At 39.0% G+C, this 27,890-nt stretch overlaps 1 protein-coding gene across 2 annotated transcripts; it reads right to left on the reverse strand.

Moving 5' to 3' along the window:
* Positions 1 to 1,032: 1,032 nt before the first annotated feature.
* On the reverse strand, positions 1,033 to 26,447 carry LOC109237732. Of its 2 annotated transcripts, none has more exons than XM_019404087.1 (12): positions 26,235 to 26,447; positions 22,722 to 22,820; positions 22,438 to 22,563; positions 21,739 to 22,033; positions 19,083 to 19,201; positions 13,077 to 13,209; positions 12,479 to 12,555; positions 2,653 to 2,850; positions 2,172 to 2,361; positions 1,888 to 2,084; positions 1,642 to 1,742; positions 1,033 to 1,563 (listed from the first exon to the last, which is right to left on the reverse strand). In XM_019404087.1, exons 1-12 carry the CDS (start codon positions 26,247 to 26,249, stop codon positions 1,428 to 1,430), a joined length of 1,686 nt encoding a protein of 561 aa, XP_019259632.1. In that variant the 5' UTR covers positions 26,250 to 26,447; the 3' UTR covers positions 1,033 to 1,427. The 2 variants fall into 2 exon arrangements, with proteins under 2 accessions (XP_019259632.1, XP_019259633.1); XM_019404088.1 differs by having other exon boundaries at positions 1,903 to 2,084; positions 26,235 to 26,437.
* Between the last annotated feature and the right edge of the window lie 1,443 nt (positions 26,448 to 27,890).

Here is a 27,890-nt window from a genome sequence, read left to right on the forward strand (position 1 = left end):
TTCTAAATCCCGGGCAGAGTTGGACCGGTGTGAGGCCGACCATAAAAGTCTTACGGAGGAGAGGGATGCCCTAAAACTTGTTATTGGGCAAAAAGAAGAGGAGATCAAGGACCTCCGAGCTGAATTGGCAACAACTCACAAAGGGCAAACCGACCTGATTGAGCTAGTAATGTAATTTTTTTGGCTCGTTTTATTAATTCGAAGACGACGACTAACACTTCAATCATGTAAGTTCAGTAGAAGGCCAGAAGATCGAGCAACTTCGCGAGGAGGCCAACATGAAGGAGGCAGAAACCTTGGGGTGGAAGTAAAATATGGACCGCCTTGCCTCAGAGAAAGACACTGCTCGGGCACAGGTACCTTCAGCCAAACGTCAACTCCAAAGCATGAAGGAGGAGAGCTTGGTCCGAACCAAGAAATTTGAAGAGCTCGAGGTTCGGTTGGCTGCTGAGCTTGCGAAGGCCGCATGTGAAGAGAAAGAGTAACGGATGACGCGAAGTCGATCGTGGTCATCTACCGAGCAGATGCTGAAGTCGCTCACGCTCGAGCAAAGAAAATTTCCGATGCTGCTCAAGTTCGATCATTCTGCGTTGCCGAGCATGCCGAATGCCAGTCTTGGAGAAACTCTCGAAGAAATTCATGCTCGCGGTTTTGACCTTACTGCCGATATCGAGAAAGCGAAAGTGCTAGAGGCCGAAGCCAAAGCTTTTCTCTCTGATGATGACGACTCCGGGAGTGCAAGCGGATCGGAGGGTGGAGAAGACGAAGATAAAGCTCCCAACGAAGACTAGGCACTTAGAATTTTTTCTTCTTTTTTGGAATTTTTGTATTAGACTCTGAGTGGTCTTTGTAAATACTTTTGTATATGCAAGTACATTTAGTTTGTCAAAAGTCTGTAAACTAAATCTAATAAACACATTAATGCTTCTTGAGTTGAAAGGCACTAGAAGGAGGAGAGGAGTGCCTAAAAAGAACCAGTTCTGCCTTCTCTCCTAAGTTTACTTTCTTGTTAAATCTATGCAAGCTAAAAGGTAGAATAAAACATATATTACAATTGAAATTCTTTTCTCATAAGCATACCACGATTCCAAATAGAGGCGATGAGAAAACTAATCACAGCAGGCAAACTCTGAAGATTGTGAGAACTAAAAAATTTCTACTGGCTCTGTCGCCTAAGAATAACACAAATAAGAGCTTAAATTTAACCATCTGGTAGTAAGAAAAGATGGTTACAAACCACTTGCCCAGATTTCTTGTTAGAGAAAACTATATCATTGTTCCATTGGTAAGACAGAAAAGGCTAGTGTCGCCTTTTACTTGAGCTTCAGTCCGCCTTTGGTGCGGAAACTAGAATGGCTGTATACAACAAAACTCTATGAAGCCAGACCTCATATACTTAGCACCGCCGGTCCCTTCCCGTAACTAAACTACAATATATATCTTTGCAGTTCACTTTCTACCAACTCACAACCTGCCTGGCACGAAGCAACAATGGAGGAGAAAATCCTCCTCTGTAAATATTTGAAATCCAGTGCAAGCTTTATATCCCAACTTGTGGTCTCCCTGAAATGTAAAAGTAAACTATTGCTTAGGTCAATGGAATTCATCTCCCTAGAATTACATGTTCGTCATGTCTGTTACCTGTCATCAAGTCGAGCATCTCCTAGTGCATCCGTCATATCTTGGAACATAGAACAAAGGTTTCTAAGTATTTCCAGTTCAATTTCCAAGTTCTCTGGTGTCTGTAAAGAGTATATGTATGTCAGGTGAAGCATATTCATGGACAAGATATAGTTGACATTAGCTAGAGGAAATAAGAACTTGTAAAAATTGAGAAGAAAGTAAGACATGAGGGATACAGGGTAAAGAAAAGCGGTAACATAGTAACTTATGATGGATTACAAGGTTCATTGTTTTCGAAAAAGGATTCCGAGATCTACGCATATGATCCAATAGAGGAGGTGGTAAACCATAATGGAAGATGCCACGTTTCGTTGAGAACCAGGTTCCACGAATCATATGGGAGGTCCAATCAGATGTAGGGCCAGTGTCCGCATAACCGTCATTACTTTCAACATCAATATCTGCCACACAAACAGGCCCCTGTTAAATACTCACCAACGAATTTATTGTACTTAGGTACAAAGAGATTTCACCCTAGAGAAATTTACCTAGAGGAATCACATCGTAGTAGTTGTCTAGTTGTGGGAGAAAGCCATAGAAGGTCAGTAAATGAGAACTACTGAAGTTCCCATAGCCAAGAAAACATTGTTCTCCTGCATTGCACGGTCTTGACAAAGGAAATTTAATAGTATTTGTCGTGCAATCAACTTTTCCATAGTGCACTATGTGCGGAAAACTCTGAAGGAAAGAGAAATGAGCAAAATCCAAAAAAGACGTCAAAAATTATGTGAAGAAACTGCTTTTCAACGTGTTCTGATACTCTTCGAAACTCTCAAACACAACAAGATATTCCAACGATATTTAAACTTTGGGGACATGGATGGTTGTCACAAGAGCTCATGTCAGCAAGCAAAGGTACAGCTCCATATACATCAAGCAATTTCACAAGATTAGACTTCACAGTTACCATCAAGATAAAGAACATAAATATAAGGGAGGAATAAAGATTGTGGGGAGGAATACACTTACCGAGTGATTAAAAAACCCTGCAATCGGAACCAAGCAGGTCCTTAGTTTTCCGTCATTAAACATAATTTTCATGCTATTTGAGTACCAAAGTTCACAAGCCCATAAGAACTGCTCCCAGGTGTACAGCTCTGGAGGAAATACATCCGGGTGATCATTGCATAGGGCTGGAAATAATTCATCATATTGTGCACGCAAGTGCTGCAAGAACATTATTCAAGTCATGCTGGGAGAATGGGACATGGAATAAACAAAATACAAGTTCAGAAATTTAGTGCTAAAATAGTGACACCAAGTCAACTTGCATTGCTCTAGGCTCGCACGTTTTCTAGTAACATTTAAAGAAGTAGAGGAAATTAATATACTAATGGTAAACCAAATAAAGACAAAAGAACAACTTACTATCATTACTATTAGAGTTAGTTCATGGAAATAGTCATAGTCCCACATGTAATAGGAGTAATATATGTATTGTGTATTGTTATAAATAGGGGTTCTTGTATTATAGTTTAATGTGATGACCCGATAGGTCACTTTGAGTTTTAGCCTTTATTTATGTGTTCCAAGATCTCAACTAGCTACGTTTAGCCTTCCTCGATTTGCATGCGCAATCCGTCTTTTTCCAAAAAATTATTATGCGAAAAATTGAAAATAATATGAAATTTAGCCTTAAAAATGATTTGAGTTGACTACGGTCAATAATCTTGTGTAAACGGACCCGGATCAGTGCTTTGACGGTCCCGGTGGGTCTGTATCGTGATTTGGGACTTGGGCATATGCCCGAAATCGAATTCGGAAGTCTCTAACTTGATTTAACGTGATTTCTAAGTTTGACCGTAGGTTGACTTTGTTATTATCGGGTTCGAATTTCAGTTCCAGAACTTAGTATAGGTTCATTTCAATATATTATGACTTGTTTGCAAAAATTGGTGCAAAACGGAGTTGAGACGTGATTCGGAATTCTGATTGTAAATTTGAATGTTCTCTAAGTTTCTTTGAAAATTTTATACATCTTGATGTCCAATTCGTGGTTCTAGGTGTTATTTTGGTGTTTTGATCGCGCAAGCAAGTTCGTATGATATTATTACACTTGTGTGCATGTTTGGTTTGGAGCCCGAGGGGCTCGGGTGAGTTTTGGATAGGCTACGGAGTGATTTTGGACTTAGGAGAATGGTTAATGCCTTCACTGTTGCAGGTCTCACATTTGCGAGATCTGGCTCACATTTGCGAACAAGGCCTCGCATTTGCGAGGATGGGCTGGATTGGGGGAGTCTCGCATTTGCGAGGAGAAAGTTCGCATTTTCAAACTTGCAACTGCCGCTTTTGCGAAGGCATTGTCGCATTTGCGACTCAGCGTGTTCCTAGGCAACCTACACATATGCGAAGGGATGGTCCGCATTTGCGAGGGATCTTGGTTCGCATTTGCGACCAAAACGTCGCATTTGCGATGACTGACCTTCTGAGAAGGGTTCGCATTTGCGACCTCTTTCTCGTATTTGCATGTTTGTAATTGCAAACAAGATATCGCTATTGCGACAGCCGCAGCAGGGTAAAAGAGGGGAAAAACGGGACTTAACTCATTTCTCACATTTTCTCAACCCTAAACTCCCTATAGACGATTTTCTAAAAGGATTTTCTTCCCAAAAACATCGATAAGCAACTTTAATCTATTTCTTTTCAATTACCTATTACTTTCCAAGTGCTTTTTTAACATTAAAATCTAGGATTTTCACGGTAGAAATTAGGGATTTGGATAGAAATAGGGAATTTTGTAAAATTGATTTAGACCTCAAATTGACGTCGGAGTTCGAAAATAATCACATAATTGGGCTCGGGGGTGAATGGGTAATTGGGTTTTTGTCCGAATCTCGGGTTTTGACCAAGCGGGTTCGGGGTTGACTTTTTATTGACTTTTTGGGAAAAGTGTAAAGATCTTTGCATTATTTATTGTAATTGATTTCTCTAGCATTGTTTGATGATATTAAGTCGATTTGGTTAGATTTGATTGGTTTGGAGGCGTATTTAAGAGGAAAGGCCCCGGTTGAGCTTTGATTTGATTGCAGAGCGAGGTAAATGTTGGGTCTAACCTTGATTTGAGGGAATTAGGAACCCTTGAACTATATGTTATGTGAATTGTGTGTGTAATGGCGTATATGCAAGGTGAGGAGTGTATATACGCCGTCAAACTAGTTGTTTCCATGCTTTCCCGTATTTCATGAATTATCTTATTTCATGTCTTAAGTGTTACATGCTTTAATTGTTTTATATGATCTAACTTGTTAGTTGTCATTAATTATTCTTTGTATTGAAATGTTCATTCCTTCCATGACTCCATGATATATTGCTACTTACCTTAATTGTCTTACTTGTACACTTTAACTGTCATATATTTGGCTTGTATTGTTGTTTTTGTTTAATTGTAGTATTCCTTTATTTGGTACGGGGTTCTTGTTGCTTTGCTTTCATATTCTTTAATCGTAGAGATTCTTGTGAATTTGTTTATGGATCGGGTTGCACGCTGCAACAGTTGTGATATGGTGGAGAAGGGAGGATTTTGATATTGATACGATGGGATCGAGTCGCGCGCCGCAACGGATTTTATATGCTATTATGATGTTGATACGGTGGAAAAAAGGAGGATTTTGATATTGATATGGTAGGATCAGATTGCGCGCCGCAATGGATTTTATATGTGATTTTGATGTTGATGTGGTGATATAAAGGAGGATTGTGTATGTACAGTGGGTTCGGGTTGCGCGCCACAACAGATTGTGTTTTCTGTATTCATTGTTGTTATTGTGTTGATTTCCAGTGTTGTTAATATTATACTGCGTACAGGCTGTTGTAAGTGAACCGCCTTAGCCTCGTCACTACTTTCGTCCAGGTTACGCTCGGCACTTACAGAATACGTGGGGTCAGTTGTACTCATACTACACTCCGCACTTGTGCAGATTTTGGAGTCGACCCTAGCGGCGGTCAATAGATTGCTCGGATCCGGAGCTTGTCAGAGACTTGAGGTACAGCTGTACGGCGTTCGCAGCCCTGAATCCCCTTCTACATTGCTCTAGCTATTTATTTCATTTCAGACAGTTATGCTTTCATACAGACTTTTATTTGTAGTACTCCAGTCGTTCGTGTACTTGTGTCACAAGTTTGGGGATTGTATCTGGATATCGCCAAGTTTAAAAACTCTATTTCAGTTTATTGGTTTTCATTTAAATTGAATTGTTAAAAATGGCTAATAACTATATCTAACGTTGGCTTGCCTAGAAAGTGAAATGTTAGGCGTCATCACGGTCCCAATGGTGCGAATTTTGGGTCGTGACAAGTTGGTTCAGAGCACTAGGTTGCCTAGGTCTCACGAGTCACGAGCAAGCTTAGTAGAGTCTCGAGGATCAGTACGGAGACGTTTGCACTTATCTTCCGGAGGCTATGGTGTTCAGGAAAAATTTCATTTTTTTCCTTCTCTATCGTGCGATTTTATTTTATCATTGATGATTGAACCATTCTATTCTTGTTCTCTCGCAGATGGCGAGGACACGCACAACATCTACAGCAGAACAGGAGTCGGAGCCGGAGCCGGAGCCCCAGTCATAGCTACTACTAGGGGCAGAGGTCAAAGCCGAGGCCGAGCCAGAGCTCAGCCTAGAGCTCGAGCAGCAGCACCCGCAGTGGAGCCTCAGGTATCAGACTCCAGCAACCCAGCTAGTTGGGTGGTTCAGCCGGTTGTTGCGGTACAGACCGGTGATAGGCCCACTATATCTTCTGAGGCCTTGTTGGGGTTGGATAAATTTACCAAGCTCTTCCCTATTCACTTCAGTGGTGCACCTTCTCAGGACCCACGGGATTACCTTGGACCGTTCCCATGAGGTGTTGCGCAACATGGGTATAGTTACGAACTCCGAAAATTATATTATTGATCTATTGACAATGATACAATGAGTCCTATATATATAATACATGTTCTACTCCTGCTACATATATGTGCCTTACATACTCGGTACATTTCGTACTAACGTCTTTTTGTTGGGGACACTGCTTTCATGCCTGTAGGTATAGACAATCAGTTTGACGTGCCCTCATAGTAGACAAGGTTAGCATTCATCAAAGGATCGGAAAGACTCCACCTCATTCGGAGTGCAGCCGAGTCTGTGAGTTATCGTGTCAGAATTTTACTACATACTTATGGGTAGGCCGGTACCCGGTCCCATTTGATGTCAACTACTCTTAGAGGCTTTGTAGACAGAGGTTCATTTTTTACAGTATGTCAGAGGCCTTGACGGCCCATATGTATTCATGTTTTAAGAAAGATGGTTCATTGATACAGTGTTTCCCACTTATAGTTATACATTACGAGTTGTGGCCATGTTGGCCCATGATAGTTACAAAGGGAAAAAAATGAGTTACAGAGTGGTTCGCTCGGGCCAGTACGGTACCGGGTGCCAGCCACGCCTCCCCAGGTTGGGGCGTGACAGTGTTAGAGTTAGTTCATGTAAATAGTCATAGTCCCACATAGAATAGGAGTAATATATGTATTGTGTATTGTCATAAATAGGGGGTCCTTGTAATATAGTTTAAATACATCAATAGTATAATTTTCCGGTGTATTATTTCTACAATTACCAACTGAAGGAATGTGATTAAACTTAACTGATTGAGTAAATACAAAGGAATAACCGTTCTCCAGCAAAAAATGAAGAACCTCAAATGAAACTTGCTTTTACCACCATATTGATGATGGTTTATATGTACTAATCGATACTCATCAACCAGTATAAAATGACTCCCTTAGAATTGTTGAATGTTAGAAAATTTCCACGAAGATATTCTCCGTATCAAGATCAGATCCTCTAAGATTCTAGGGATAATTTTTGTAATCCAAAATATTAGATTTAAGATTCTTCTTGTATTCTATATGATTCTTTACAATCCTAATCCCAGATTTAATGGGATTTAGGTGATTTTGCTTCTCAATCTCTGCACTATATAAAGTCATGTACATGACATTAAAAGATATGAGTGAAATTATTCAAGAACCTTGCTCTTTCCACATGGTATCACAGCTTTAGGCTTATTCCTGACCTGTTTTTTCATTCATCAAGTTATATTTTCTTCTGAAAATCACATTTGTCCTCTTTATCCACCCAAAGGTTGAAACCATTTGAAAATCATGTCCGCAAAGAGTACGGTTGCAAATATTTCAGCCTCGGAAAATGTTTCTGCCACTGCAGAGCATAACTCTGCAGTCCCAACTAGAGATTTGCAAAATATTAAAGCCTCTTATCAGTTGAATGGGAAAAATTACCTAAAATGGTCTCAACTTGTTCGTACATTTCTAAAACGTAAAGGAAAGCAAGCACATATAGCTAGCAGCCCTCTAGGTAGTTGATTCCGGACAACTGATCATATGCCTTGTTCCTCCCATCTCTTTATATCATATTCACTTTGCCCTAGCCACAAAAAAATAACTATAGCCGATGGTTCAGTTATTACCGTAGGTGGCCAAGGAGACATACAGCTGGGAAACTCTTTCGTACGTAAGAATGTTCTTCACGTCCCAAAGTTATTTGCAAATCTCATTTCTACCCACAAAGTCACCAAAGACTCTAAATGCCAAGTAATTTTCTTGTGTTCATATTGTGCATTTCAAGAAGAGAACATGCAGGAGATGATTGGGCGTGCTAGTGAGAAAGGTGGCCTTTATTTTCTGGATTTTCACACTGGTGGAGATACAACTATAATTCCTTATCTAGTTCATTCTTGTCTGAATCTTGTTATGTCTAATAAAGAGAAAGCTTGGCTCTATCATCGTCGCTTAGGTTATCCGTCCTTTTATTAAGACTGTGAAATTGCAAAACATAAACATGTTTCCTTTCCAATAAGTAACAAAAGATGTCACTCTGTTTTCTCTTATTCATAGTGATGTTTGGGGACCCTCTTCCGTTCCTAATATTTATGGTGCTGGATGGTTTGTGTCATTCATCGATGATTGTACAAAAGTAACGTGGATCTATTTGTTAAAGCAAAAATCAGATGTCATTCATATCCTTCCTGCCTTTTTTAATATGGTCAAAACCCAATTTGATGTGACAATTAAAAGGTTCCGTTCTGATAACGCCAAGGACCACTTCAATCAAAGCCTCTCTGTTTTCTTCCAAAAAGTAAGAATTATTCATGAATCTTCATGTGTCAATACTCCTCAACAAAATGGAATAGCGGAGAGAAGAAACGGTTTGTTACTTGACATTACTAGATCACTATTGTTTCACAAAAGGGTTCCAAAACAGTATTGGAGGGAAGCTGTCCTAACTCCTGCACACCTTAGTAACAAAATACCATCAAGAATTCTGAAGTTTAAAAGCCCACTTGATACTCTTAGGAGTTTTCTTCCCGAATTTTGAAGTTTCCAGCAAATTGGTTCATAGAATCTTCGCGAGTATTGCCTATGTTCGCATTCATTCTTATAATAGGGGCTAATTAGATCCACGTGCTCTTGAGTGTGTTTTCACAGGATATTCTCCTACTCAAAAAGGCTACAAGTGTTGCCAACCATCAACCAAGAAATTCTTTGTTTCAGTAGATGTCAAATTTGATGAAAATGAATCCTTTTTTAACAATTCTTTCATTCAGGGGGAGTCATTGAAAGGAGAAGGATCTCTAAACTTTATCACTACTTAATTTGTCTATTCATAGTTGTGCCGAATCCTTATCTAAGCTTTGCATGAGTCACCATCTCTTCAATCACTTGAGTCTCTAAATCCCAATGAACCCATTGAGTCTCCTAATCCTGATATAGATAAAGAAATTCAAGAAAATAATCCACCATTACGGGTTTACTCCAGAAGAAAGAGGCTACTAATCAAACTACTCAAGCGCAATTATCTCCTCGGGTTATTTCTCCTAATACCTACGATGAACCCGTTGTACCATCAGAAACATCAAACCAAACTGATCATGAAAAAGAACCTAGCCAATCAAATGACCAACCAAATGACCTTGACCTTCCCATTGCACTCAAAAAAGGAACCAGAACCTGCACACCAACACCTTTTGTGCCTTTCCTTGACATATCAAAATCTATCCCCAATCATTAAGCTTTTCTCAATAACCTCCACACAATTTCTATTCCAAAAAATTTGTCTGAAGCATTAGGTAACAAAGAGTGGGAACAAGTTATAAAGGTGGAAATTGAAGTATTGGAAAAGAATAAAACTTGGGAAATGGTGGGAATTAACAAAAGGGAAAAGCCGGTAGGGTAGGGTGTTTAAGGTGAAATATACGTCAAAACGAATTAAAGAACGTTTGGTAGCAAAAACTCACACATCCAGAAGATGAAAGTAGCAGAGATGAGGATGCTGAGGTGGATGTGCGGGCATTCAAGAATGGACAAGATTAGGAATGAAGATATTCGAGAGAAGGTGGGTGTGGCCCCCATGGAGGACAAGATGCGGGAAGCAAGACTCAGATGGTTCGGGCACATTCAGAGAAGGAGCACTGATGCACCAGTGAAGAGGTGTGAGCGACTGGCTGTGGTGGGCACGAGGAAAGGTAGAGGGAGACCTAAGAAGTATTGGGGAGAGGTGATCAGGCAGGACATGGCACGACTTAGGATTTCTGGGGACATGGCCCTAGACAGGGAACTGTGGAGGTCGAGCATTAAGGTTATAGGTTAGGGGGAAGTTGTGAATATTACTACAATGCACTAGAGTGAGACTAGCCAGTTAGGAGTTAGTCTTAGGAGGCTACCGATCAGCTACTGATGCAGGGCTTTATATGTTGGATATTAGTATACCTTCCATCCTTTTCTCCATCCTTTTCGTATTTCCTATATTTCCTATATTTCTTATATTATTGTTATTTTGTTATTTTATTATGAGTCTATTGATAGTACTAATATATCATCTCCTGTTGCTCTCTTGAGCCGAGGGTCTCCTGGAAACAGCCTTTCTGCCCCTCGGGATAGGGGTAAGGTCTGCGTACATACTACCCTCCCCAGACCCCACTTGTGGAATTATACTGGGATGTTGTTGTTGTTGTTGTTGGTAGCAAAGGGTTACACATAGACCTATGGAATTTTGATTATTTGGAGACTTTTGCCCAGTGGCAAAAATGAATATAGTGAGGATCTTATTGTCATTGGCTGCAATTTTTAATTGGAAACTACAGCAATTTGATGTTAAAAATATTTTTCCATATGGAGATCTAGATGAGGAGATCTATATGGAGGTACCATTTGGTTTTGAAAGCAAGAAGGGAATGATGTTTAGACAGAATAAGGCACTCTACGGACTAAAGTAATCACCCCATGCATGGTTTGGAGGATTTACAAAGGTTATTATCAAGCTAAGCTATCGACGAAGTCAAGGAGACCACACCTTGTTCATAAGGCACTCAAAAATAGGAAAGGTAACAACGCTACTAGTCTATATGGATGATATTATAGTAACAGGTTATAATTCAGAAGAGATACAAAATTTGAAGAATTGTTTACTCAAGGAATCTGATATCAAGGATCTTGGGAAATTAAAGTATTTTTTTTGGAAATTGAAGTAGCACACTCAAAACAAGGAATCTTTATTTCCCAACAAAAATATGTGCTTGATTTGCTGAAAGAAACAAGGAAATTATGGTGTAACCAGTAGCCACACCAATTGAATATAATCATGGGTTGTGCAATGCTCCAGAAGATTCTATGGTAGATAAAGGCTCGTATCAAAGGCTTGTACGGAAATTTATCTACTTGTCCCATACAAGGCCGGACATGGCCTTTGTTGTAAGTGTCGTTAGCCAATTTATGCAAGACCCTAGAAAAATGCATCTCCAAGCTGTCAACAGGATTTTACAATATCTTATAGGAAGTCCGGGAAAAGGAATACTATTTAGAAGAGGAGGAGACATGGTTTTAGAGGCTTATACTGATGCGGATTATGCTGGTTCATTATTGGATCGAAGGTTTTATTGGATCGAAGGTCAAGTTCTGGATATTGCACTTTCTTAGGAGGAAATCTTGTGACTTGGAGAAGTAAAAAACAAAATATTGTGGCCAAATCAAGTGCCGAATCTAAGTTCAGATCTACGGCGGGAGTTTCTGAGTTGTTATGGTTAAAGATAATCCTTGATGATTTGAAGATAAGATGGAAAGGACCTATGAGACTATATTGTGACAACAAATTAGCAATAACTAAAGCTCATAATCCTGTACAACATGATCACACTAAGCATATTGAGGTAGATAGACACTTCATTAAGAAGAAATTAGATATTGGACACATCTGTACGCCATTTGTATCTACAAAAGGACAGTTGGCTGATGTTTTAACAAAAGGACTGCCAAATAATGTGTTTTAAGACCTGATAAGCAAGCTAGGAATAGAAGATATCTATTCACCGGCTTGAGTGGGAGTGTTGAATATTAGAAAATTCCAGGAAGATATTCTCCAAATCAAGATTTGATCCTCTAAGTTTCTAGGGATAATTGTTGTAATCTGGAATAATAGATTTCTGATTATTTTTGTAATTTATATGATTCTGTACAATCCCAATCCCAGATTTTACGGGATTTAGGTTATTCTGCTTCTCAACCTCTTCTGTATATAAAGCCATGTACATGACATTGCAAGATATGAATGAAATTATTCAAGAACCTTAATCTTTCCACAATAACGAAAGAGAACCACCTTACTTATATGTTATCAGAATCAAATTATGGAAAAAAGAAGCAACAAGAGAACCTGACCTTTTTCTACTGATTATGTTTATGCAATTATTGGGGAACTTCACTGTTCAATCAGCATATCAACCTAAAACAAAATGGATTAAAGATTGAAACCTCTTTTGCTTGGACAATCTCTTCTAACAGCAAGGTTCCGTCTAAGGACATTATAGCTTCCATCCCAAAACTCAAACCTGTATAGTATACATGACCAAAAACGGATGTCATAGAAGACATGAACTGAACAATAACACACACCTGAAGAAGATAAGAAAAGTGCAAGTACATTAAAATAGAGGAATATGGCTTCAAATAAGTGACAACGATATATACAGCATATTGTACTTTGATTAATCATGTCAAACTCTTGAAGAATTTTCTTTCTTTCTATTGGTTGGGTATTTAGATTGGGTGGAAGGAGCAAGAGGTAGACTTTAAATAATAAGAGGATGTTGGTAATCTGTACAACCTTAAGGAACATGCAATTTCAACCCAGCTCTGCAGCTAAAACACACACATACATATATATAAACATAATTACGTGCAAACACACATATGTAGATTATGCACTTATGGGTTAGCGGGCTAAGGTCGATAAGTGGTCACTAGACAGAGACAAGTACATAGGAAGGATTAAACTCCATACTAAACGGGATTGCAAACCAGCAATACCTTATTCAATTTGAGAAAAAAACATCATTTCAAAGAGACAAACCTGTATTAAATACCTCTGGCAGTGTATCAAAGTATAACTTAAATTTGGAATCAGGATTGTGCTTCTCCTTCATGCTCCACAACAATAACATTGTTTCTGCTGACATACCCTCGACTTCTCCCAAAATGGAGTGCTGCCACATAAATAAGACGATTGTTAGCTACTTTTCTTATCAAGATTGTTAGTGGTGTCACTGCAAATCAATACACTGTCATCAGCTTTTCATGCCAATAAAGCATGGGAAGAAGTTATGCATGGTGTTTTGATCAACATAAGATGCAATTTCTGATGCAGGTTTGAGAGATTTTATATTTTATTGTTCCTAGATCTTTGTTATTACACGTGTCATTCTTACCAGTAGAGTATTAGTACTATTCTTGCATTTCTTATCTCTAGATCTTTGTTATTACACGTTGTATTGGTTCTTTTCTTCTTGTCGTTACTGTTGGTTGCTTCCTTTTTACGGTTCTTTGAATCTATCGGAGACAGCCTCTCTACCTTCACAAGATAGGGGTAAGGTTTGCGTACGCATTACCCACATTACCCTCACCAGGCCCCACTGGTGGGATTACACAGGGTTTGTTGTTATCGTTGTTTGAGAGATTTTATAATACAAGAAGATGAACTATTGCAGACATTACTTTCAAAACTTTCAGATAGGATTTTATCTTGATCATTTCTCGAATTAAAGATGGAAGTTTTAAGGCAGGGACACTCATTGTGCATTAAAAATAGACAGACTTTTTATTTTGAATGGATGGGATGAATACTTTAAATTTATCAAGCAAATAGTGCCTTTTAAGAGTGGCTTCCGAACATTGCCCAATTTTATGGGAATGTGGTGACTAGAATAAAGGCAAGGATTATTTAAGTTCTGGAATATATGGTTTGAACATGCTGATTTTGCTGAAATATTGGTGGCACTCCTATGAAGTAGAGGGTCAGCCTGATGTTGTTTGGGCTGAAAAATTAATGCTGCTGAAGAATGATATCAAAAAATCGAACCGTGTAAGTGTTTGGCAGCCTTGAAGAAAGAAAGGGTGAGGCTATGGCAAGACCAGAACAGTTGGATCATAAAAATTTGGAGACACAAGGAGAAAAACAGAATAACAGTGAAAGGAACTCAGAGAACTTGAAGATACTGCTAAAGCTGAGGAAATTTCATGGAAATAAAAATCGAGATGCCTCTGGATAAAACAGGGAGATAAAATACAACATTCTTTCAGAAGCAAGACAATCCTCACAAGAGATATATCTGTATTGATAGAATTGAAATTGATGGAATATTGGTGGAAGAAGCAAAATTAATCGGGGAGCATATTGTAGGTTTTTTATGAAAATCTTTTCTCGGAAAATGAAAGATGGAGACCAGTGTGGCAAAATCATGGTTTGGCCAGAGTCTCTGAAGAAGAAAGTGATTGGCTTCAAAGGCCTTTCACAAAAGAAAAGGTAGAGGTTGTTATCAAGCTCTTTGATGGAGACAAAGCCCCGGACCTGATCGGTTCAACATATACTTTTAAGAAACATATGATGCAGCTTTAAGGAGATTTGCAATAATTTGAATCACTGTAGATTTTGAAATTTCTTGAGATTTAAGAATATTTTATATTTATTTTCATATTTATATTTTAGCTGTTATATTATGTTCAAATTTTTCTTTCCATTAGATTATCCTTATCATTACCTTAATTTGTTTATCTTATTTTTAATTATTAATTTTATCCCGACTTTTTAAGGGGGGTTGTCTGACCAGCGTGCAGAGACCTCGACTAATCCAACAGGAGACTCCTCCCCCCCCCCCCTCCCCAAAAAAAACACAAGTTCCCAAAATAATCCTGCCCATAAGCACAGGTTTCCAAGAGAATCTTAAATTTTATCCTTAAGTTTTCATAGAATGAAGTTCTAATTGTCTCCGAAATCTAGCTTGTTCAGGGTTCTCTACTCTATAAGTAGGTCACAGTGTACTTTGTTTCGACACACGTACTGCTTAATGCATTTATCTCTCTTCCTCATATCTTTCCCTCATTTTTGTCTTATCTCTCTCTCTCTCTCTCTCCTGTTTTGCACTTTTCCCTTCTCTTTTCTAGTGCCACATCAATTTCTTAATACTTCCCACGCTCTTCCTAAAAGGAAGTGATTATTACACAGACAGAAAGCTTCTTAACTCGCTCCATAGGGCAAAATCTTGAACAGCAAAATCTTGAACTTGTAGCAAAAGGAAAGTGTCTTCACTATATCAGGTTGCTAGTTGGTGCATCAGACAAGGTTCCTACAAGACTAATGGAATAGAAACGATTCATTCAAATTGGACATGCAATTCTATCCTCCCTCCTAATCACATATTCAGCTATGATCTACTCCTGAAAATAAGCCCTTTTACTATGCAAGAGTTATGATGAGACAACAACAACAAACTCAGTGTAATGCCACAAGTGGAATGTGGGGAGGGTAGTGTGTACACAGACCTTACCCCCACCTTGAAAGTAGAGAGGCTATTTCTGATAGACCCTTGGAAAGACGAAAGAAAAGCAATAAAAACAAGATAGCAAGAAAACGAAATGAAAGGAACAAACAAGTAATAAATCTAACAATAACATAATACAGGTCTAACACTAATACTCTCGACTACCTACTAGCCATCTACCTTGATTCTCGACTTCCAAACCTTCCTATCAAGGGTCATGTCCTCGGTAAGGTGAAGTAACGTCATACCCTACCTAATCACCTCTCCACAATACTTCTTCCGCCTACGTCTACCTCTTCTCAGCTCCTACAGCACAACCCTCTCACCCCTCCTTTTTGGGGCATCTGCGTGTCTACTCTTCGCATGCCCAAACCATCTAAGCCTAGCTTCCCGCATCTCGTCTTTCACTAGAGACACTACCACTCTGGCCCGGATATCTTCATTCCTAATCCTATCCATCCTGGTATGCCCACATATTCATCTCAACATCCTCATCTCTGCTACTCTCTTTTCTGGACATGCGAATTCTTGACTGGCCAGCACTCAGCCCCAGACAACATAGTCGGTCTAACCACCACTCTGTAAAACTGGTTTTTAAGTTTAGGTGGACATTCTTATCACATAAAACACCGGATGCTAGCCTCCACTTCACCCACCCCGATCCAATACGATGTGTAACATCCTCGTCTATCTCCAAATTTCCTTGGATAATGGACCCAAGGTACTTGAAACTGTCTCTCTTAGGGATAACTAGTGTATCAAGCCTCACATCTCCGTCTGCTTCACTGGTCTCATCACTCAACTTGAACCATTTAGATTCTAGGGTTAGTCTCCAAAGCTCCAGTCTCGGTTAACACCGCCTCGCGTCTCGTCAATCAGTACAATATCATCTGCAAATAACATACACCATGGCACCTCCCCTTGAATGTGGCGCGTCAAGCAAATAAAAACGGACTGAGAGCTGACCCCTGGTGCAACTCCATCACAATTGGGAAGTGGTCCCCCCCCCCCCAACCCAAGTCTTAGCTCCATCATACATGTCCTTAATCACCCTAGTGTAAGCAACAGGAACACCCCTAGCCTCCAAACATCTCCCTAAAAACCTCTATAGGGACTTTGCCATATGCCTTCTCTAAATCAATGAACATCATATGTAAGTCCCTCCTCCTATCCCTACACAACTCCACCAGCCTCCTCGCAAGATGAATGGCATCCATAATGGAACACCCCGACATGCATCCGAACTGGTTTTCGAAAATAGATACACTCCTCCTCACCCTTGCTTCTACCACCCTCTCCCAAACTTTCATAGTATGGCTTAGCAACTTGATTGCTCTATAGTAGTTGCAATTTTGGATATCACCCTTATTTTTGTACAGCGGAATCATCGTACTACACCTCCATTCAACAGGCATCCTCTTCGTCCTCCATATCAACCTTGCAATTCATAAAAAGACCTCTAGCACACTTCATAAAGAGTAGGTAGTCAATCTGGGTCTTAACCCCCGCACTCTGGAAGGTAACCAAGTGTTCCTCCTTCTTTGGGAAACTCGAGTTAGCTATCACCAAATAAAAAGCTTTAGCGAAATCCAACAACGAGGTTCCACCTCCGTTTCTACCCCCAAAACCGAAGCCACCATGCACATCGTCATAAACCCCGGAAATTGTTCTGATGTGGACATTGAAGTCCCTCCTATAAAAAGCTTGTCGGTGAGCGGGATGCCTTGCACAACCTCGTCCAGATCATCCCAGAAGTGTCTTTTGACCTCCTCGTCCAATTCCACTTGGGGTGCACAGGTACTAATCACATTTAAAGTCAGTCCTCCAATAACTAACTTAATAGCCATCAACCTGTCGCTCGCTCACCTTCCTAACTTCCACCACCAGCTCTCTAAGTTCCCTATCCACCAAAGGGCCTACCCTATTCTTGCCCCTCCAGTTTCCACTTCCTTAGTACCGCAATTTGTACCCGTCTACATCTCGTGCCTTAGGTCCCACCCATCTAGTCTCCTGGACACAAGTTATACTAATCCTCCTCTATTTTTGCCAACTCTATTGACTTCCTAGTCAAAGTCCCTATGTTCCAACACCCAACCCTCAGCCTCGAGTCTACCTTCCCACCCTTGCCCCATCCACTCCCCCCCCCCCACACTCCCCCAACCGGACACGACCTTATTCTACCATCGCTCGACCTAGCCACTATAGTCTAAGGGAATACAAATCTAGTACTACCACTAGTATCGGCAAACAGCTAAACTAAAAATATACTAGCTATACGAGTCAATACTAAGTGACATGCAAAAAAATATGTTCAAGCAAACAGATTGCAATAGAGCAAGAAGATAGGACCTGGGTTTTATACAGTACGCCAAGCCAATTGAAGAGGGAATATAAGGTAGATAGAACTTGGCCGAACGGTTGCCGGAATCAATGGAGCTCACCGGGAATATGTCCACATGCCGTAAAATCACTAGACTTTGCCGAGAAAATTACTGCACCTCACCGGGAAATTTCTGGAGCGGCAAAACTTTCCAAAGAAACAAAACACGCACACACACAAAAAGAGAGAGAAAGAGAGAGAGACAGAGAGAGATAGAGAGAGAAAACGGAGAAGATGGGGGAAACAGAGAGAGCAAGACGATCGAGAGGGGGTCGCCTGAAATACACTACAGGGGTCGCCGGAAAATTCCAGCAATCGTCGGAATCCTGCTCGTCTGGACTGGTTGTATCCCCACCCACACGGAGAGAGAAGACGAGAATAAACTGCACCGATAGTGAGGCCTAGGGCACAAAGCGCGACGGACCAGAAGAGAAAGGAAGAAAAGATGAAGGAGAGAGAAAGAGAGAAGAGGGAGAGAGAGAGAAGTGTAACTTACCTGTGGCGGCAGCGGCGACGCGGTAGAGGTGCGTCGACGGTAAGTTACTGTTGGGGGGAACGTTAGAGAGAGGGGGAGAGTCAGCGGAGAACGTTATTTTCATACTGAATAATGTATACAAGAATTACGATCTAGAGGATAATATCAAGTCTTCATTTACAGGCACTTCAATCAATATTAGAGTTTAAACTGGACAATGCCCCACTGTGTTCGGGATTTTTTGCGTAGCTGGACAAGAGCTAGGCTTAACAAGAAGGCACGCGAGATTTGGAACACTTTCCTTGTGGTCATTTGGTGAACAATTTGGACAAAAAGAAACAACAGAAATTTTTGAAGGAAAAAGTTAAAATATCCTTAGCCTTAAACTTGGTTATATTTTCTCGTTAGCTTTTTGGTGCAACTTGGCCTCTATAGATGATTTGGATTCCTTGCTAGATATGATCCGGGAGTTGCACAATATGTAAATTTAGAGGCACTTTCTTTTTGTGGTTCTTTCCATTTATAAAATATACCTTTATCAAAAAAAATATGACAAATGGCCAAGTATGCGAAACACAAAAATAGTACAATCTAATTCATGAATTATTTGAGCAAGCCAAGGGAAAAGGCAAGAAGAAAGCATAAACAATTTAACCAAGCAAATGCAGTAGCATTGACAAAATGTACCATCTGAGACGCAAACACAAGATTCTCTGAAATGACAATGGATAAAGGGATCTCCATGGCTATATCTCCAATTCTCATGTCTTGTCTGGCAACGGCTCCCCTTCCCGCTCCCTCAAAATCTGCATCATAAGATACACAAGTATGAAAGGAAATGAAAACAGTATTTCCACCATTTTCAATAAAGAAGTTAGTTGTTGAAGGAAATTGTTACAGTTTGTAAGGGACACAATGCCAGGAAATTTGGCATAGAAAGTCTCAGACTAACCAGTAATGTCTACATAACTAGTATGGCTAGGAGAGTATGTGACCGGAAGAGTAGGAGTTTATAGGACTGCAAGTGGTTGAAACAACCGGAGAAGCGTGACGGTTAGGATGTTGTACAACAATCGAAGGACGGTGCGAGTTTTGGCAATCAAAAACAGAAAAGAAAAAACGAGAAATGTTTTAGCTATGTTTTAGCAGAGTATCAACATTGGCAAACTACGAATTCAAGAGGAAAAGGATGAGAATTGTTGTAGGAGTCTCATTAAAAATTCTATAGGAATAGCCTCCAAAAGTAAGCCGCATAAAGCATTATAGAAGCAACAATAGCTTCACCGGAAAGGAATATAACCGACTCATACTTTCTACCCTTGATTAGATGCAAATAGAGTAATCATTATCTTGTCAGCAAGTGTGTTCGGGATTACTACTTATAAATGTCATCACTAAAAACAAGATACAATTTTAACTATTACAAAAGAAAAACAAAAAAAAAAAAAGAGCATGTGCTAATTTGTTTTTTGTTTCTTTTTTCAACATTGGTGAAGCCTCTTGAATGCACCTTGACTAATCCACTGGGCAACCTGTTCAACCCACAAGCTCATTTTGCCTAGGTAATCCTGCCCACCAAGATTGAAATGGATGGGCTCACATGAAGTGTTCCAAGTTATTACTCCCATAACTCAGCCACAACACGTGTAATTGAAAACATGTGCTAATCAGTGTTTTGGAAAGCGTTAAGCGCAAAAGCGACGAAGCCTCGCTTCACAGAAGCGAGAAGCGCGAAGCGAAGCGCGCGCTTTTTTGCTGTGAAGCGCAATTTAACACATAAAAAAAAAAATATAGGCATAGATAAATGGCTAAGAACTCATTAAAAATAACATATTAAGCAAATGTTTCATAATAGATACTAAAACTAAATAGTGAATAATCCTCAAAAGTCATAATATCTTAAGCAAATGCAAAACAAAACCACAAAAGGAGCAACATCCTATTAATTCACAGAACAAAACAGAAAACAGAGCATAAAGGGCACTTTTAATAACAGAAACAGAGCATAAAGAGAGCATAACAGAAGAAAACAGAGCATAAAGAACAGTTTTAATAACAGAACAAAAAGAAGTCATTTAGGGCAAAATATGAGCGCTTAATCTGGAGAAAAAATTGAAAGAAAAACAGAAGAGAAGAAGAATAACAGAAGAAGACAGAAAACAGAGCATGAAGAAGAAGAACAGAAGAACTGAAGAAGAAGAAGACTAGAAGAAGAAGAAGAACAGAAGAAGAAGAAGAAGAAGAACAGAAGAAGAAGAAGAAGAAGAAGAAACTTACCTGTTTTGGAGCAGCAGTGGTCTGTCGCAGTGTCGCTGGAGTTTGCTGGGCTGGAGAAGAAGACCAGCGTATGTTTTGGTAACAGATGCCTTTGGAGCGTATGTTTGTTTGCCCAAAATTTTTAAAAAAACCCTAGCTTCAGCCTTCTGCTCGCTTAAGAGAGCTTTTTATCGCTTTTCTTAACGCGTCGCTTCTCGCTTAAGCGAGAAAAGCGTGCGCTTTTCTAGTGTGAGTCGCTTTTTTTCCAGAAAGGCGTAACCCCTGCGCCTCGCCTCGCTTAGTCGCTTAAAGCGAGAAGCGAGCGCTTTTAATAACCCTGGTGCTAATTGTTTCACTAACATCTTTTTATAAAAAAAACTAAAGGAAAAACAAGTTTGATGGGCACAAAAATGCTCTTGTAACAAGTTTAAAACTAGAAGTAGATGAGAAGAGGTTAGGACGAGGAGAATATGGGCAAGAGGGTCTCCAGGGTGAAGAGGATGAAAGGAATAAGCAAAGAGAGCCTGGCAATGGAAGGCAGCAAGTTAGGGTGCACAGAGGGAGAGGCAGCAAGTTAGGGGAGGGGCTGCAATAAGTAGTGGCAATGGAGGTAGGTTTGCATGGGAGGCTAGGTGTGAAATTGAGTTGATAGTACTGGGAGGGGATACAATAAGATAGGGTAAGAGGAAAAAAGGTTCTAATAATAAGTGAAACTACATTCTTATCTTACAAAATAGGCTTTGTCTAAAAACATTTTCAAATAAATGAAGATAAAAAAAGCAGCAAATGTTCTTCCTTTATGTTCAAAGTAGTTTCTGACGTCAATGACAGATACAACTCCGAACAAAAAAGAATGGAAGTTACAAGAGTCTTTAGTCAAACCAAAAAAGTTCATAACACAATTTCCACGTAAACAGGGAAGTTACAAATGTAAAGGTAACGCTGAATTGCAGTTGTATAGTTCACAGATTAAGCTCTAATGCATAGCCCAAAAAAGAATACGAGTTTTCTCTCTTTCTTCAATCAGGTATGCCAAGAATAAACAAGTTATCTTGACTTTTAGATTAATGGTTAGATAAGAACTTACAAGATATCTCCAATTGTGACTTCACACCTTCGTCCTCACCCCACTGTTGTAAACATTTCTCTTGCTCACAGCTAGATTCAGTAACAACTTTTCTCTCCTCTTTGAAGTTCTTTGCCACCTCAGAGATCAAATTAATAGTTGTAATTCGTAATTCTTGCAATGCAGTTGCTGCAGAATGTTCTCCACCCAACTTAGCAATGGCTGTGAGAATTGAATTCAAAGCTTCCATCTCATTCCTTGGACTATTAAACTCTACCAGATCGGTGACATCTTCTCCACCAAAGTAGAGTTCCAGCTGAACCAAGGACAATTTTTATCAGTGCAGTTAATCTCATCAACAAAGTGATACCTGGAGATGATTATCATTCTGTTGGTGGCAAATGAATGGTTCCTTCTTCTGATAAATTGTGGCAAGCTATGTTATATTCAGAATTGAAATTCTAGTAGAAATCGTTCTTTTGGAAGATATAGAACCGAGATAGTAAGTAAGGAGCTCGTTAGTAAAGCAACTAATTGCATATCTTTTGCTTAAATAACAATTTGCAGGCAATTTATAACTGTTCTATCAATGATAGGTAAGAGAAAATCTCACAAAATATCCCCGCTATTCTTAAAAAGCTACTCGAGGAAAAGAAAAGTGTTAGTAGCAATTAAAAGTTACTCAACTACTTTTAGACATTAGTATTGAGAAAGCAATACCTCATCTAAGTTTATGATTCTAGCTCTCTGATGCATCAAATTTAAGGAAGACTTCAGTTCAGCAGGACTTGCAGAGCTCTGTATGTATACATGTTTTGCATGAGAACCCATTTGTTCCAGAAGTTTCTGTAGACAAGATCAAATGAGATACCACGCCCAGGGAACATGAGAGAAACATAAATGACAGACTTTGACGAGTTTTTATATGGACAATGTAACAAAACTGAGGGAGGTAGCCGGAAGGAATAAGGACTATCAAAGTAATCAGATTCAAAACCTCAAACCTTCTTTTTCTTGAAGAACTTGTCATTTTCAGGAAGCCCAAGTATCAACGAGATGCCGCCATCAGTACGAGCATCATGAGGCAACTTCTGCTTCAGCAACTGAAAGGAAAATAAAATGGGAAGTACTTCAGCAGTAATTACACAAAATATAAATCTATAATTTAATCGTATTAGCAACTATAGAAATATACTACATTCATATTAAGACATATATATCTAGCTTTTTTCTTAATTTTCATGATCAACAAAATAGCTACACAAAATTTACTACATTGACACATTCAGCCCAAGGTCGAATCTTGGGGTTTCACAATTCAGTAATTCTTGGGAAATTCGCTGAAGCGTCCAATTCACTTGAAATGGCTATCTGGATGTATTTTATTTTTCCGATAATTTCAAGAATCTGATTCGGTTTTGGTGCTAAAGGTTGACGCAAAAGTCGATGCGTAAACTTTAAGATTCAAAAATACAAAGATGAAAGTTTATCTCTCTTTCTGTCCCCGGAAAAACCTATTAGTGTTACCACTCCCTCCAACAACCAGAACCTGCTGACAACGACCAGCTCCACTTTGCTTCTTTACCCTCTATCCCTAAAAGTTATCTCGCAACGCGTTGGTCTCCTCTCTCTCTCCTCTATCTAGCACTCCCTATTTCCCCTGTAAAATTTCACCCTTGAACTGCCCTTGCTTGCAAGCCAAGTTTAGTATTTGACATCTTATCGGTAAATACTCAAAACTGAAAATTTTGTAACAGTAGGATAACAGTATATATTAAAAATTGTATTCATGTCGTTTATGATCATCCAAATATAATTCGACAACAATGTTACTACAGTTTGCAGGATTGTATTCCTTTTAAATTTACAGGCTTATACATGATTAGCACCGTTTCTTAGTGCATTATAATTGATATTCTCAACCTATTCTGCTTCCTAGGTTTTACTCTGTTTTCAAGGGTAACTAACTCACAATTGCTAAAATTTACTACAGTTTTAAGTTGTCCCAATTTCCCTGAAATCTGGCATCATCTAGAAAGAATCAAAAACAAAGATATTAGAAGAGTTGATAGAAAACGATAACTTCATTGTTATTATGTTCATCCTTGCAATGAACATATACAAGTCTTTTCCTGCATTGAGTATCCTCCAAAAATAACCATACTACTCAGTAGTTTTACCTGTTAATGGTTATGGTCTTACTGTTGTAAGCTTGTAATGTGGTTGCGGCTTTGAACTTGAAACGTTGGATTTTGGTAATTTATAGTCAGGAAGTCTTGTCACTGTTGGATTGTGCAACTTAGTCAGCCCTATTTGGATTGGTTGCTTTTGACCTTGTAGTAGATTAGTATCAGGTTTGAAAATTTCTGTACTACAAATTTTTAGTTTTTAATAATGAAAGGACCATTTGGCAACCAGAAAGCCCTTCCATCATAATTTTGTTAGTTTTCTTCCTCATTCGCAAAGCCCAGCAGACTTACAAACCCACTGGCTCCAAACCACAACCCCCTGGGGACTTAGTGGAACTACAAAAGTCTAGCTCTTTTTGTTCAATATTATAAATTGGTGACTGTCTCAACTTCCTTCCTCACTTTATCCTCCCTCCACCCTTTCAACCCTACCCCCTTCTCCCCACCCTTTAACCCTCTCTTCCCATACCACCCCCATCCCCTTCCCCTTCCCCTTCCCCTTCCCCTTACCCTCTCTACGGTACCAAATCCCCAGTTCTGCTATCATATTCACTTCCTACCAAAACTTGTTTTGAGGAAATTTTTGTACTCACCAAATTCATTCATTCTCATATCTCAAAAATTAATATTTAACTAATGAAACATACAAGCATTATGTTGTCATAGAGGAAACCAATATAGACAAATGAATATTTTGGTTACTAAACAAGCCATAGGTTCTTATTTTAAAGTTCTAATTAAGCCTTTCATGTTTGACAGCTTGCCACTTTTTAATTGTCTTATGTTGGAACTTTATTTATTGACTGTTAGCTTTTTCACATTCGTAAGTTTTCGGTTACATTAATTTCAAGCTATTGAGCCAATCAATGTTTTAATCTTGCTTAGGACTAGGCTTCCTAATCGATGCACTATCCAAGTGCCAAACTACACAATTTTGTATTATCGTAATATAGGGCTTGAAAATACAACCAAAAAGGTCCAATACTTGGGCTCAGATCCCTATTCTTAAGCTAGTGCACTCTGCTATGATCTGGTTCTTGAAATTGGACGACAGAAAATTTTGAATGACAAGCCTTATACACACCATGATCAGCAACAATAGGAGCTGCCCAACCACTGGCAGACGGACACATTGAAAAGCGCTTCACTTTATGTTCAACTAGAATATCTCTAGAAGTTGCTTTTCCACTGAATTACTTGATATATTTCTCACTTGAATCGAATCAGAATCTTTGATAGCAGTAGTTAAATGCACAAATCCAGTCCATAAACAAAAAATGGAGTGCCTGGATACCTCCTTGGAGTATTAAGAAGAAAATGCAAAACCAGAAGAAAAAGAAGTTTAATCAATGGTCAAATAGAATGTTCTAAATCAAAATAAGAAAACCAACTAGATATCCAAACAAAAGGAGAACACTAACGAGATTTCAATGTGATGTGGTAATATGCTATGATACAAACAATTCAATCACTACAAATAGCTCCGAACTCTAAGGTAGCGGAACAAGCAGGTGTCTTTGCACAATGAATGATGAACAAAAATGATGTTGGAAACCTTTTGCTGACACCATAATCATAAATAGAACTAGAAGTGTTCTGATAATTTGGAAGTGACTGATGATTTAGCTTACCTCAATTTGGTTAACACAAATGTTTCATGAATTAAGCAACCCCACCACTCCAAACCGTTTCTACGTGGTTTCTGCTTTTCCTAATGTCATTCGGTTTCTTGGTACTGATTTTCCTCAATAGCATTATTAGATTCATCTCTATCTACCATCCTATAAGTGGGGGTAAGGATGGAAAGGAGAAAGTTGTTGAACACTTCCAGCTGGATGTTTTTCTTTTACAACAATAATAATTTTGATAACTACTGTATTCCATCAAAGAACCACGGCGGGATATATAGAAGAAAATTTTACAGCAGAATATAAAAGAGTCAGCTACATGCCTACATCTCTATTGAACAAAGCTTGAGCACTCACCTTCGCACAATCACATCCTGCATCTAAAACTATACTGATTAAAAGCTCCAAATACCTAAGAACTGTCTATAGAAACCCACAAAGGATTTTAAGATATAATTAACGCAACTATGTAGTTATTCCCAAAATCAATTCCCCTATTTTCCCGTCATTAATTGTCAACCATTACTATAGAATGTAAAAAGCAATGGCTAGATAAAGTAGCGCAAAGTTACGCAAGAAAAGACGAAGCAGACAAGAAAAAGAACTGGCATAGCTATTTGTTAAAAGAAAACCTCCAAAACTGCAACGGTCAAGCAGCGAACCAGTACTAAAGGGAAAGAGCAGGAAAGCTGAAGTTTACCTCAGGAGTCTCCATTGATAAAGGAAAATGGAAGAAAGAGTTAACTGAAGGAACTTCAATGTTGGTACGGTAACCTATAAATATAGGTCCATTTTTTTAGGGAATAGATGACCAATTTTACCCCTTAACTACATCGAAAATAGAATTAACTATGCCTTTAATTTTGCCACAAAAGGCACCCAAGTAGCCCACACTAAGGTTGTCCACCAGGACGGGACGGGACAAATTTATCGGGACGAGATGGTATGGCGGGACGAGATGGAACGGGGTCTTATCCGGAACGGGATAAATGGAACGACCTGGTAGGCCTATCTTGTCCCACTAACAAACGGGATGGGACGGGATGGGACGTGGGCCATAAGTGGGCATTTTTAAAGTTTTTCTAAATTTAAATATTTAAGCGCCAAAGTTGACAACGGCTATTTTTTTTTATAGATAGCAACAGTTATTGTTTTAAACTTGGCAATGATAAATTTTTTAAAGTTTACAATTGCTAGTTTTTTATTTTTTTAATGAACTTAAAGCTTAATAAATTATAAAGAAACTAAGTGAAGAATTATAAAATATTAAAATAAAAGACGTCTAGCAAAATATTTTAGTAACTATAATAGACTTGTAATTTATTTAATATAATCTCAAGATATAAAGGAACTAAGTAAGACAATTCATAATCAAGGCTAAAGCCTTTTATTTTATTTAATAAATATTTTAAATTTCACATACAAATACAAGTCTTTTGAAGAGCACCTAATCTACATTTTCACCTTCTAGGAAGGGTTCTATTTGAAAAAGGTGTCTTATTAGCTAATTATAAATTATCATACTACTATTTGTAAGATCCTATATAGCTTTGTTTTAACTTATCTATAATATATGTGGGACATTCTTGTAGAATTTGCAATGTGGCTTGATATTCCATGAGTTGCATGCCACCGTCGCTACCAGTGCAAAGTGTAGTTAGTATTCTATATTCAAAACCAGAAAATAAGAAGACGTTAGCCGTGTGCCTTGGGAACTTCCCCTTCTGTTCTAGCCTCGACCTCCGTCTTCTTTGAATCGGGCCTCGACGAGCCCCGAAGGAGGGGACTCGGTCATGGCTTCACGTCCTCGAGGTCTCGAGGCATTCTTCCGAAATGGCTTGATAGCGAGAAATTAAGTCCTCTGATTTCGCCGCGTACAGTAAGAACTTGTAGTGAGCGTAGTAACCAAATCGAATGGTTGGAAGTCGGGGCCTCGAGCTGGCGTATTCGGGGCCCCGAGGTCGAATCCGATGCTCGGCTAGGGGCAATCGAAGGAGCATTAACAGTTATGAGAGCTATGATGGGGGCACTTTATGATAAATAATGAGCAATAAATGAAGAACAATAGATAGAACACAATGGATATAATCAATAAATGTAAGTGATGAGACCAGGAGTTAAGAGAGAATGTTCTTGTATATTCAATATTGAGTATCAGATCCCCTACCAAATGAGAAGGATCCCCTTTATATATGAGGGGAAATCCCAACAAAGTACAAATGCATTTATTATAAAGATATAGGGCTGGTACAGCCACTTAATGACATGATACGAGTTTGGGCTATCCTACTAGACTTTGTCAGCTCTAGTCACGCGCCTTGGGAACTTCCCACTTTTTTACCATGACTATCGATCT

This window comes from Nicotiana attenuata, unplaced genomic scaffold (genome assembly GCF_001879085.1).
Source record: "Nicotiana attenuata strain UT unplaced genomic scaffold, NIATTr2, whole genome shotgun sequence".
Taxonomy (NCBI): Eukaryota; Viridiplantae; Streptophyta; class Magnoliopsida; order Solanales; family Solanaceae; genus Nicotiana; species Nicotiana attenuata.

Bases quoted from the DNA above. Each gene is read 5' to 3' on its own strand.
- LOC109237732 (XM_019404087.1), bottom strand. The intron at 13,210-19,082 runs GTACATTTTGTC...TTTATGTGGCAG, and splicing joins TTGTGTTTGCGTCTCAGATG to CACTCCATTTTGGGAGAAGT. The intron at 2,851-12,478 runs GTTTCAATCTTT...ATGTTCTTGCAG, and splicing joins AGATTGTCCAAGCAAAAGAG to CACTTGCGTGCACAATATGA.